Source organism: Salmo salar, chromosome 22, assembly GCF_965601325.2.
Source record: "Salmo salar chromosome 22, fSalSal1, whole genome shotgun sequence".
Taxonomy (NCBI): Eukaryota; Metazoa; Chordata; class Actinopteri; order Salmoniformes; family Salmonidae; genus Salmo; species Salmo salar.
In genome coordinates this window covers 6,023,554-6,037,652 of record NC_138312.1, presented here as the reverse complement: position 1 = coordinate 6,037,652, position 14,099 = coordinate 6,023,554, and the positions used below count along the sequence as shown (strand labels likewise).

At 39.5% G+C, this 14,099-nt stretch overlaps 1 protein-coding gene across 2 annotated transcripts in view; it reads right to left on the bottom strand.

Annotated features, from left to right (window-relative positions):
* Positions 1-2,369: 2,369 nt before the first annotated feature.
* rims4 (regulating synaptic membrane exocytosis 4) overlaps positions 2,370-14,099 on the bottom strand; it is a 51,899-nt gene continuing 40,169 nt past the window's right edge. For both annotated transcript variants that reach the window (XM_014165913.3, XM_014165914.3), the window contains exons 3-6: positions 8,684-8,796; positions 8,266-8,367; positions 7,831-7,970; positions 2,370-6,429 (exon numbers count right to left, since the gene is read on the bottom strand). In XM_014165913.3, the coding sequence (XP_014021388.1) occupies positions 6,211-6,429; positions 7,831-7,970; positions 8,266-8,367; positions 8,684-8,796 (574 nt within the window). In that variant the 3' untranslated portion in view covers positions 2,370-6,210. The remainder of the gene's footprint in view (positions 6,430-7,830; positions 7,971-8,265; positions 8,368-8,683; positions 8,797-14,099) is intronic.

The following is a 14,099-nucleotide window of genomic DNA, read 5'->3' as shown; positions in this document are numbered from 1 at the left end:
GGGGGTGTCTTGCTTATTGCCTATCATTTCCACATGTTGTCTATTCCATTTGCACAACAGCATGTGACATTTTTTGTCAATCAGTGTTGCTTCCTAAGTGGACAGTTTGATTTCACAGAAGTGTGATTGACTTGGAGTTACATTGTGTTGTTTAAGTGTTCCCTTAATTTTTTTGAGCAGTATATTTCCCCCAAACAGCTTTATTTATAAAGAAAACATTTTTGTGTTACTGGAAATATGTTTTTGGTGGGGAAATGTTGGTTTTCCTCTCTTTGATCATCTTTGACTTGTGGGTGACAGTTCTTTGGTTGTGAGCCAAAAGCCCCTTATCTAAGAATTGTGTGTGTGTGTGTGTGTGTGTGTGGGTAGGTGGGTGGGTGGGTGGGTATTTGGGCGGGTGCATGTCTCTATGTACATACAGTACCAGTCAAAAGTTTGGACACGCCTACTCATTCCAAGGGTTGATCTTTATTTTTACTATTTTCTACATTGTAGAATAATAGTGAAGACATCAAAACTATGAAATAACACATATGGAATCAAGTAGTAACCAAAAAAGTGTTAAACAAATCAAAATATATTTTATATTTGAGATTGTTCAAATAGCCACCCTTTGCCTTGATGGCAGCTTTGCACACTCTTGGTATTCTCTCAACCAGCTTTATGAGGTAGTCACCTGGAATGCATTTCAATTAACAGGTGTGCCTTGTGAAATTAATGTGTTTGAGCCAATCAGTTTTGTTGTGACAAGATAGGGGTGGTATACAGAAGATGGCCCTATTTGGTAAAATACCAAGTCCATATTATGGCAAGAACAGCTCAAATAAGCAAAGACAAATTACAGTCCATCATTACTTTAAGGCATGAAGGTCAGTCAATCCGGAAACCTTCAAGAACTAATATTTCGGCAAGTGCAGTCGCAAAAATCATCAAGCACTATGATGAAACTGGCTCTCATGAGGACTGCCACAAGAACGGAAGACCCAGATTTACCTCTGCTGCAGAGGATAAGTTCATTAGAGTTACCAGCCTTAGAAATTGCAGCCCAAATAAATGCTTCACAGAGTTCAAGCAACAGACACATCTCAACATCAACTGTGCAGAGGAGACTGCATGAATAAGGCCATGGTCAAATTGCTGCAAAGGAAGGGTCTTTGTGAAGGGTCTTTGTGAGATGCAGAGTAGGTGAACGGATTATCTCCTTATGTTTGGTTCCCACCGTGCAGCATGGAGGAGGAGGTGTGATGGTGTGGGGGTGATTTGCTGGTGACACTGTCTGTGATTTATTTAGAATTCCAGGCACACTTAACCAGCATGGCCACCACAGCATTCTGCAGCGATACACCATCCCATCTGGTTTGCGCTTAGTGGGACTGTCATTTGTTTTTCAACAGGACAATGACCCAATACACCTCAATGCTGTGTAAGGGCTATTTGACCAAGAAGAAGAGTGATGGAGTGCTGCATCAGATGACCTGGCCTCCACAATCACCTGATCTCAACCAAATTTAGATGGTTTGGGATGAGTTGGACCGCAGAGTGAAGGAAAAGCAGCCAACAAGTGCTCAGCATATGTGGGAACTCCTTCAAGACTCTTTGAAAAGCATTCCAGGTGAAGCTGGTTGAGAGAATGCCAAGAGTGTGCAAAGCTGTCATAAAGGGTAGCTGCTTTGAAGATATAAAATATGAAATATATTTTGATTTATTAAACACTTTTTTGGTTACTACAGGATTTCATATGTGAGAGGGAGAGCGGGAGAGCCCGGAAGGCTGCCAGACACAAGCAGAAGTCTGTTGTGTTGACATTCACACGAAAAAGGACGAGAGGCCGAATTATACCGTGACCTTCGGAGGTCTATTCAAACAAATCAATTCAAAAACTAAGTTCCCTATGTATGTTCGTCCACTCCAAAGTAATTCCAGCATCCAAACTGCACTGTGCACTCGCGGCATTTGATTTACTGTATGTAACAGCTCAAAAGTGTAATGACATTCAGCAATTGTCTTTGAGTTTACTCTCTTGTAGCCTGAAGTAACTGATGTGTCTTGCTGACAAAAGGATATTTTTTGTTGAAAGAAAAGTTGGGACACCTGAAGAGGGGCTGAGATACAGGACTGTCCTGGGATGACATGTGCAGCCACATGGATTTCGTTTTTTTAAACCATGACACAGAGTAATGTGCACTCTGCAAAGAACAACCAACAACCAGGCTGTGCTCTGTCTATGACCGCCATGGAGTGCCCTATACAGTCTACAAATGCTGTAGGTAACTTTATTCCTCGGCCAAGACTCTGAAAATGCAGAAAATATTACTTTAGACTAGGTTGCATTGTTTACATCATCCGTTCATAAATAATTAACATTGATGTATCGGTATAGATTTTATTGCTTACCATAATCTGTTGATTTCATGTTGTCTGTCAAAGATACACACAGCAATGTTCACAACATGTCGTTACAAATAGGAGTAAACTATTTTATTGACAGTTGGAATAGAATAATAATTCACCAAATTGTGCATTACTCAACAATTAGTTTGAAAGAATTTCAAATAGTCATGTTATAAATGATTGTGAATAAACCAGGGATCCACATGCTTAACAGCATCAGAAAGGATGTGTTCCCCATTTCATCCCACACCTCTGCACAAGAGAATGATATGCTCTGGGTCTAGTTGAAACACACCCATGTATTTTACGAACATAAAACAGTGCTTTCCTCTTTTAAATACCTAAACCCGCATAGCAACAGAGACGCCAACATGGGGCAAATTGAACTGTGAACAAATAAGCATTAGACAAAATTGAATTCAAAATAAGTTGAGACATGGGAGAGAAAAAAAAACTGTTCACATTTTCACACTTTTTTTGCTCCTTGAATTACATTTTAGGATTGTTAAGTCATCTGGTAAGATTCTTGTGTTTTTAAGGCCTCTACTTGCATCACGATTGATGGTAATGAATTTAGATGTGCATGACAGATACGAGTAAAACAAAAGGGATAGGGATTCTGATGATAGTATATTTTTGTGTTTTTGACATTCTCCACCATTTAACCATATTGAAACATCTCATTATAACAAACTCAAAGTCACACGCCACTGCAACAGACTCATGAATTAAACTGTTGGATAGACGACATCATACCTCTATGGCTGAGATATATGAAACAACCACAAGTTACATTTGAAATTGGGTTGCACTTGTAAGTAGTTACATGGTTAATATTTTGAACATTCTTCAAACATTTCCTACAATACCAATGTGTTTCATTCAATCATAACATTTATTTTTTATTATATCACAGTTGGTCAATTTTACAATAAACCATGTTCCATTCCATTTGGAAATCCAAAATGGTACACCGAAGTACTAAAGTAGGTGAATGACAACCATGCAATGTCAATATTATTTTCTTAATTTTTCATATAGCTACTTTAAATTGATTTTGAAAGTAATGGTATAAGGAACAGAAGCCTGGAAGGTATTGTCTTTAATTGATAAAGGTTATTCCTCAAACTAAAACCTTCCATCAGTTTTTGAATGGAAAATGACTTAAGTTTTAAAACGGAGATAGATTATTTAATGCCATGTGTATCTTTCAGTTGACATGGTACTAAATAATATCAGTTATTTTTGAAAACATAGATTTTTCCCCAAAGGTTTGTTTTACATATAAAAAGAAAATATTTTGGCACAAAGAAATAAAAAATACAAAAACATTCCATTTAAGATAAGTAGATTGATTTGATCTGTACATTTGATCAAAATATTTTTTTTCATGTGTGAAATTTACAAAATACAGTACAATGCACTTTTTACAATTGTTTTAAATCCTTAACTAGTTTTTCCAATATTCTTTAATAATATGGCATCTTTCTTTTCATGTCTATTCTATATAATATGTTCAGGCTAGTAAAGGTTCAATCCAAATGTTTTCTTGTTTGATTGTAAGCTTGGTACAATGTGGTAAATTAGTTTTCTGGTCAGACTGTGAGTGAAACTGATTCTCATACTATCACCAACTCTTTTTAATCTTGTCCTCTTGTCCTATTGTGCCACCCTAATGATGTAGCATTTGTCAGTTCAAACACATGCATACACGTGTGTGTGTGTGTGTGTGTGTGTGTGTGTGTGTGTGTGTGTGTGTGTGTGTGTGTGTGTGTGTGTGTGTGTGTGTATAAGTGTATAAGTGTATAAGTGTATAAGTGTATGCATGTGTTTGAACTGACAAATGCATGCATACATACATACATACAGTATATACATACTTTACACAGATGCTAAACTTATTGTCTACACTGGATTGCATATAGATTACTTACAGGTTGTATTAGCTTAATTATAGTTTTAGCCTTATACATCACACTTCGAGGGACAAAACATGGAGGTTTGTCGTGGATTGTTGTGGATGGGTGCTGCTACTTATTGCTTTACAAAATTAAGATATTGGTTGGAAAAATACATGTTTCAAAACAGTAAGTATTGGTATCATATTCCTGTACCAGTGCTACCTGCTCAAGTGAGCTCTAATCTTTACCACTTTGATGCTGTGCCTACAATTTAATGTTCATCTTAATTAAGACTTGAATTTAGTCTTCAAGTTAATTCAGCATTTTCAAAATGTTGTCTCCATATTATTTTACATTTTTTTACATTTCATAAAAATGTTGACTTAGTACATTATACACAACATGTAGGCTCATTCTTGCTAGATCCAGGTGTTCTGTATAGTACTTAAACGGACCAAATACACTTGTTTCATAATAATTAATACAGCTATTCTGTTTTTGACAGTAACACATAAGTCAGAATTGCAATAATCTTCATAAATCTGAACTTAACTGCTACATGTTAAGGACAATACACAATGTTCCAGTGAATTGTTAAAAGCCGTGGGTGTCCATCCTATCCCCTCTGACCAGAACATTGGCCATAATCTTCTGTTTATTTCCCGACCATTCTACATGTTGAACCACTTTTAACTGTTCGTTGGCACTGTGTGTGTTTTGTCGTTTAGCTGCTCAATCAATGTACAATTTAGTTTTAACCAACTTGTGTTGTTTCACTTTCCCTTGTAATATCTCATGCTTACTATTATTATTTTGTGATAAGCTAATACGGTATTCTGTCATGCAGATGCTACCACCTAATGCTACAACCTTACTATGCTACCAAGTTCTGCATCTCTGCCCTTTGAACATGAATCAAATAAATCATAAAACATACTTTGGCTCACTCAAGATTAACATTCATAGAAAAACATCTATAATAAAGTGGCCAAATAAAATACATGTTATTTTCATTACCCTACAGCTCTACAATTTTCTGTAAATTCATTTGATTTAATTATATATCTGTCATATTTCCTCTCAGACCTTTGTTGATGATGAAAAAATATATTTCAAGCTTTCCTCACTGTTTCACTTGTGGAGTTGTGTTAATCACTACCTGCTTTGACAGTGTCATAATGATGATTGTAATTTAAAAAAGGACAGCTCTAACTGAAGCTTCAGTGCCCCTGTCACGAGCTGTAATCAGATGTTTCCGTTCCAAAATTACCCTTTTGAACAATGGCACAAGCCACAAAGTCAAGACACTTACTGGTAAATTGGCACAGTTGAAACTGTTAGAATATTAGCCAAGCTTCAAAGACAATCTTAAATCTATTCAAACAACACTTAAGCTCAATTTAAATTCGAATTCTCATCTTGGCTTATTTCATTGTAGAGAGAATCTGCTTCCCTTGGTGGTAGATGTCTAGAACTTTTGTTGGCTTGTTTCCTTCTGTACCAGCTACATTATAACCATGATATTGCACATTCCCCTCTGTGTTGCAACCTTCAGCTTCAGACCCAATGGCTGCCACCAGAACACAGGAATGAAACCTCCCCAGAGGAGGGTTGCAAACCTCTCTCTAGCTCCCATGACACACATTGACATATTATCTGGAGCCATGTAAAAAAACAGCCCAAGTCAAGAGTAAGAATAAGGAAATCCTATTCTCAAAGTCTTTCTAGACCTTTGGTGCCCCCTTTTTCTGCTGTTTAAAAAAAATAATTTCTGAAAAACAGTGCAAGGCCAGTGTCACTAACCATCTCAGAGCAGTACACTACGGTCAGTATATATCCCTCTGAAGGGGTAGTGCCTTTCTTTTGGGGGGCACACAAAGGGAAGGGTGTGTTCAAAAAGAGCCAGTAAGCAGAGTTCTTAAGAGCGCTCAAAGGATGGGCCCACGGTGCTCTCCAAGGACAGTTGGGAAGAGTGCCGGATCAACGGTGCCATCGTGGGGTCCACCATGGACGAGGTGGGGAAAAGCTTGTACCAGCCAATCACCATGCTCGTCAAATCCAGCTCCTCCAATAAGATGCGGGCGACACCCATGAAGCATTTACGATCCATGCGTCCATAGTTTCCCCAAACAATCACCTGTTGGAGAAATAAAATGGGTATGTCAGTGAGACAAACAGAGATGCTATTTACTGCAGGACAAAATAATCAATGACCATAATTGATTTCCTCTGGGACTCAGTAGACAAATCACCTCTACTAATTTCTCTCAATCTTTGGACGGAAGATTGTTTCCCTGCCTCGGCAACCACTACAAATATCGTTCCTCCTCAACCTCAGGTTTCCAGAGGTCATTTTGCAGAGGGGCTGGGTTCTGTTTAAGCCTTTAATGTTTGTTATGACAGAAAGGAGTAAATGTTCTCCCCGAAAATGTTATTTCAGATGAATTTTCAACATCCCCTTTCCTCTCTAATACCAGAAAACCAGGCAGTTTATCCCTGTGTTCCCATGCCAAGTCTCCTAGAGGCAGAAATGTGTCTGAACAGAATGATAAGGAGGGAGGTGCAAAGATCTAATTATGCAGTGATAGGACACCAAATCATTGCTGGGATTATTCACAAGCTGTCGAGTAAACAGTGACTGTTTTGAAAGGCTATTAACCTCTCTGTTCTGTTCTAACTGCTAGGGCATGACTTTAGTTAGCCATATCCATGCAGAGCCCTTTTGCGGCTTCAATAGAGAAACTAAACTTGGGATATACAGAGCCTGGCTCAAATGGATAAGGCTATCAAAATATGAAAATAGGATAGTCACTATACTTTATTCTTTCTTTGGCAGTCACTAATGCATGTCGGTGGCGTAAACTCAGCATGCCTTCAGTCCTTCCATTGTGCTTGTTCTAATAGCCGAGTGGGCCAGCCTGATCCCATACTAATAGAAACCGATTTTGTATGTGTGTACGGCCATAGGTGTGTGTGTGAGAAGTAAACAGGAAGAAGGTGTGAGAGGGAGCAGGGAGGAAACAATGAGTGGAGAAAAATCTCCTGTGGACTTGTATATTAGGCTTCCTGGAGCAATCGTACAAATCAGCACTTTCCATCATCTGATTGCACCTTTGGGGCAAGGAATTTGTTCCGCTGGTAATGGTAGATGGAGGCTCTACACTTATAGATATACTTTACATGATGTTGTCTTTACATCTTCATAGGCTAGTCTACATAATTATAAAACAACACTAGTTAGCATTAGCCCGGTGTCCTGCATTTGAGGTTTTCGTCAACAGGAGTAAATATTCAGAGATATCTTTGATTGCCGCAGTCACTGCCTTTGTTTTTATCGTAGAGACCGCCAGGGTCATGTTCATTGGGCACCGAGCGGAAGAAAAGAGATGGAAAAGGGGAGGGACTACTTGGACGCTCATAATCATTTTCTGTTGCAAAACATTTTTAAACGTTTTCCATTGCGTGCCCGTATGAACATGAAACTGATGAACATCTACGTATATGGAGTGAATGGTGACTGAAGTCTGTTTTACCTTACCTGAACGACTTTCGCCTGTGGACTCTCCGAGAACACCAGCACTTGGTTATACAGAGGGTCCAGGGATTTCCTAACCGACTTTGTCTTCTTTTTTGCAACACAGATCCCCTTTTCAAGTAGGTACACTTTAATGTAAGCCGCTGGCAACAAGAGAAGACAGGTATTATTGCATTGCGTGTCTCTGGGGAACGCGTAATACCTCAATGCAATCAGATCACACAGATACGCTTTTCATCCCCCATTTCAGATTACAAGATTAAAGATTAGACTTTGACATCTTGAAATCTACCATGAGGAACAAGGTTTGCAGTGTCTCAAAAATTGTTTTGTTTCTTCCCCCCACTGTAGCAACATTTGGTTTGTTTTGAGTTCTGATTGGATATCATCTCCCAGAGAACTAAAGGGATTAGATGATGGTTGCAGCTCCTTGCTCACCTGGAGGTCCTTTGGATCCAGGTTTCTGTGTGAGTCCTCTGGCCTGCACAATCTCCACCTCCAAACCACCATTTCTCTCCAGCAGGCCTATTTCAACATCACCTGGATAATTATAAACATATCTATGACTATAGTCACTCACACTCACAAACTTTACTACTGTTGAAAGTTGGCTGTATAGTTCATACACATTACATAATTTTAATACATTTCCTAACTCATGAAACCACACAAATCTTTTTACTTTAACACGAACAATATATATTTTGCTCATGTGGTGAGGTGTGGCCCCTTCTGTCCATTACTGCACAATATATCTGTCCAGTTAAATAAAGGTTAAATAAATAAATACAATAACATTTAAGGGACCTCTTTTGGCTCCAGAGCTATCTCAAGCACAGCGTTTAGTAACTCTCACCCAATGATGTTGTGGCTAATGTCTGTCGCCCAACAAACTGTGCAGGGCCCATCCCATCTAGGAAGTCACTGAATTGGGCGTCAGAGGCAAGGCACATCCCACTGTAATTTAGACTGGCAAAAAGGAGAAAGAAAAATAAATGGGAGAAACTGTTAGCTTCGCTTCTCTAAACAGCAATCCTAGTTAGGCTTTATTTAATAACGCTTTGTTTTACAGCTCCCTGCCAGGTAGTTATGTAGGAATTACATAGTTAAAACAATAATTACCTAATAACTGTATAGGAATTACATTTTGGTTTCTTTGAGATTCAGTGACACAACTTTTGTTGAATTCTTAGTTAATACCTTGTAAATAAAAGATAAGTATGAGTAACCACCAGTGTTACCCTTTATTTTACAAATTGTTACCATTTATTTTACAGTACTGTTTCAGTAAGAATTTGCTTGGTGTTTATTATTAAAGAAAAATCTTTGTTCAGTTCGAGGTGCGTAATCGCTGTTCTGATATCCAGAATCACTTTTCGGTCATACGAGACGGTAGCATCAACATTGTGTACAAAATCGTTTACAAACAATGCGAAAAAAAACACACAAAATAGCTAAATTGGTTAGGAGCCCGTAAAACGGCAGCCATCCCCTCCAGCGCCATTCTTTGAATCCCTCCAGCGCCATTCTTTAATTCTACGAATTAGAAGACGATGCTAAAGTTTGCAATGGCTGATGTAATAGGATGATATAGAACATGAGAGCATTACAATTTTTACCGCTGGGGCCACCCATGTGAAATGCTATTCACGCACTAGTGTAAATCGGTTTATATACAGTTGAAGTCGGAAGTTTACATACACTTCGTTTGGAGTCATTAAAACTCGTTTTTCAACCACTCCACAAATGAATTTTTGGCAAGTCGGTTAGGACATCTACTTTGTGCATGACACAAGTAATTTTTCCAACAATTGTTTACAGACAGATTATTTCACTTATAATTCACTGTATCACAATTCCAGTGGGTCAGAAGTTTACATACACTAAGTTGACTGTGCCTTTAAACAGCTTGGAAAATTCCAGAAAATTATGTCATGGCTTTAGAAGCTTCTGATAGGCTAATTGACATCATTTGAGTCAATTGGAGGTATGTATTTCAAGGCCTACCTTCAAGGCCTACTCCCGTGCCTCTTTGCTTGACATCATGGGAAAAACAAAATAAATCAGCCAAGACCTCAGAAAAAAAATTGTAGACCTCCACAACTCTGGTTCATCCTTGGGAGCAATTTCCAAACGCCATGTTCATCTGTACAAACAATAGTACGCAAGTATAAACACCATGGGACCACGCAGCAGTCATACCGCTCAGGAAGGAGACGCGTTCTGTCTCCTAGAGATGAACGTACTTTGGTGTGAAAAGTGCAAATCAATCCCAGAACAACAGCAAAGGACCTTGTGAAGATGCTGGAGGAAACAGGTATAAAAGTATCTATTTCCACAGTAAAACAAGACCTATATCGACATAACCTGAAAGGCCGCTCAGCAAGGAAGAAGCCACTGCTCCAAAACCTCCATAAAAAAGCCAGACTACGGTTTGCAACTGCACATGGGGACAAAGATCGTAATTTTTGGAGAAATGTCCTCTGGTCTGATGAAACAAAAATAGAACTGTTTGGCCATAATGACCATTTGCTGCAGGAGGGCCTGGTGCACTTCACAAAATAGATGGCATCATGAGGGAGAAAAATGACGTGGATATATTGATGCAACATCTCAAGACATCAGTCAGGAAGTTAAAGCTTGACTGCAAATGGGTCTTACAAATGGACAATGACCCCAAGCATACTTCCAAAGTTGTGGCAAAATGGCTTAAGGACAACAAAGTCAAGGTATTGGAGTGGCCATCACTAAGCCCTGATCTCAATCCTATAGAAAATTTGTGGGCAGAACTGAAAAGCGTGTGCGAGCAAGGAGGCCTACAGTCCTGACTCAGTTACACCAGCACTGTCAGGAGGAACGGGCCAAAATTCACCCAACTTATTGTGGAAAGGTTGTGGAAGGCTACCCGAAACGTTTGACCCAAGTTAAACATTTTAAAGGCAATGCTACCAAATACTAATTGAGTGTATGTAAACTTCTGACCCCCTGGGAATGTGATGGAAGAAATAAAAGCTGAAATAAATAATTCTCTCTACTATTATTCTGACATTTCACATTCTTAAAATAAAGAGGTGATTCGAACTGACCTAAGACAGGGAATTTTTACTAGGATTAAATGTCAGGAATTGTGAAAAACTGAGTTTAAATGTATTTGGCTAAGGTGTATTTAAACTTCCGACTTCAACTGTAAAATGTCTGCTAAATGGCATATGATAATTAGCTTTGAATAAAATGACTATATTTTTCCTTCTTCACCCCCCCTCACTCAACCACAGTGATTGGAGAGGCACCTGAGCTCTTGTACTCAGCTCATCCCCTTTTCCTTTGTATTTTATTCCGTCAGAGAGAAAATGCTGCCAAAAATCACACATCAAGTAATTCCCTTAATTCTGCCTCCAGGCTGGTGGTTTAGCTGCTCCTCAGTGCTGGCCTGCCGCCAGAGGACCACTCTGTGCTGCTTCCTGCCATAGACAGGCCGCCCAAACTCCAGCCTCATTGTCAGACACCATTAAGCCAATGCTGCCGCTATTATATAAGAGCACTGAGTTCCACAGCACCAATACAGTGGCAGTTCTCTATCGAATGTTTAATTGACATGAACCCACAGGGGTTTGCCTTGAATATTGGAGGGGATAAGGCTGATGTTCTGTTGAAGGGAGGTGTATGAGGAGGGCATTTGTTATCGCTTTACTAGGGGTGGCCATTGCTATGTTTAGATGTTGTCATTGAATAACTCAGCCCATTACAGGATATGGCAACTAACATACTGTAATAAAGTGTAATGCAGTGTGTGTTGTTATGGCTCCCAGGTCAGTGTTACAGACTGCTGACATTGTGACTGCAGATACAATATTGTTCTAGGTTCACAGGTGCATTTGATTTTACTGTGGTATTTACATTTCACTATATGTACACCTTTGCGGCTTTGAAATGTATTAAAAACATGTAGCATCCCAAACATTGGTTCCCAGTTTGTTTTTGTTGAAGTACCAGAAATGTGATGAATTGTTACCACTTAATGAGTCGGACGCAAAGGATATAATGTTGCCCCCAGACAAGGCCCAAATCCTCGTCATTCACACAAAGAAAATAAGGAAATACAGGGGGAGGAGATCAGGGTGCCTTGTGAGAATTCGTCGGCGAGTGGGTAACCGCCTCTACCATCCGTTCTATTATCCAACGTGCAATCACTGGAGAATAAACTGGATGAGCTCCATTCGAGACTATCCTACTGTCATGACGTGACAATCATTCATCCTGATGACTGTTATTTATTTTATCAACTAACTATGTTTAATTGATGCTCGATTCAATTAAACATAAACACACATACATGCATGGTATAGGTTATCGATTACTAACGTAATACAATGAAAACAGGTCCCTTGTGGACTAACAAAAGCATGACCGTTTGCTTACAAAAAGGGAAACGAGGGGTAGGTAAGGAGAGGGAGAGACAAAGTGAGTCAACTTATTGTACATACACTACCGTTCAAAAGTTTGGGGTCACTTAGAAACGTCCTTGTTTTTGAAAGAAAATAACATTTTTTTGTCCATTCAAATAACATCAAATTGATCAAAAATACAGTGTAGACATTGTTAATGTTGTAAATGACTATTGTATCTGGAAACGGCAGATTTGTAATGGAATATCTACATAGGCGTACAGAGGCCCACTATCAGCAACCATCACTCGTAGCGTTGCAAAGAAAAAGCTATATCTCAGACAGGCCAATAAAAATAAAAGATTGAGATGGGCAAAAGAACACAGACACTGGACAGAGGAACTCTGCCTAGAAGGCCAGCATCCTGGAGTCGCCTCTTCACTGTTGACGTTGACACTGGTGTTTTGAGATATTGCTTGCCTGAGGTAGAGTACCTCATGATAAGCTGTAGACCACACTATCTACCAAGAGAGTTTTCATCAGTGGTGTAAAGTACCTTAAGTTTTTTGGTGTATCTGCACATTAATTTACAATTTATATTTTTGGCAACTTTTACTTTACTTTCACTACATTCCTAAAGACAATAATGCACTTTTTACTCCATACATTTTCCCTGACACCCAAAAGTACTCGTTACATTTTGACAGGAAAATGGTCCAATTCACACACTTATAAAGAGAACATCCTTGGTCGTCCCTACTGCCTCTGATCTGGCAGACGCACTATACACAAATGTTTGTTTGTAAATTATGTCTGAGTGTTGGAGTGTGCCCCTGGCTAACCATCAATAAAAAAAAGCAAGAAAATTGTGCCGTCTGGTTTGCTTAATATAAGGAACTTTTACTTTAGATACTTAAGTACATTTTAGTAATTCCATTTACTTTTGATAATTAAGTATATTTAAAATCATATACTTTTAGACTTTTACTCAAGTAATATTTTACTGGGTGACTTTGAGTCATTTTCTATTTAGGTATTTTTACTTTTACTAAAGTATGACAATTGAATAATTTTTCCACCACTGCTTTTCATCTATATTTTTTGTAGCCGTCTATTTACCACTAAGAAGGTAACCTGTTTAAATAACTACTGCCCTGTAGCACTCACGTCGGTAGCCATGAAGTGCTTTGAAAGGCTGGGCTTGCCTCACATCAACACCATCATCCCAGAAACCCTAGACCCACTACAATTCACATACCGCGCCCACAGATCCACAGATGATGCAATCTCAATCGCATTCCTCACTGCCCTTTCCCAGATGCTGGACTTCCTGATGGGCCACCCCCAGGTGGTAAGGGTAGGCAACAACACATCTGCCACGCTTATCCTCGACACGGGGGCCCCTCAGGGTGCGGGCTTAGTCCCCTCCTGTACTCCCTGTTCACCCACGACTGCATGGCCAAGCACAACTCCAAAGCCATCATTAAGTTTGCAGACGACACAACGGTGGTAGGCCTGATCACCGACAACAACGAGACAGCCTCATTGTCAGAGACCTGGCAGTGTGGTGCCAGGGTAACAACCTCCGATGAGACAGCCTCGGAGGTCAGAGACCTGGCAGTGTGGTGCCAGGATAACAACCTCCCTTAATTAACAGGACCAAGACAAAGATGATGATCGTGGACTACAGGAAAAGGAAGACCAAACACGCCCCCATTCACATCAACGGTGCTGTAGTGGAGCGGGCCGAGAGTTTCAAGTTCCTTGGTGTCCACATCACCAACAAACTATCATGGTCCAAACACATCAAGAAAGTCGTGAAGAGGGCACAACAAAACCATCACAAATTTTTACAGATGCACAATTGAAAGCATCCTGTTGGGCAAA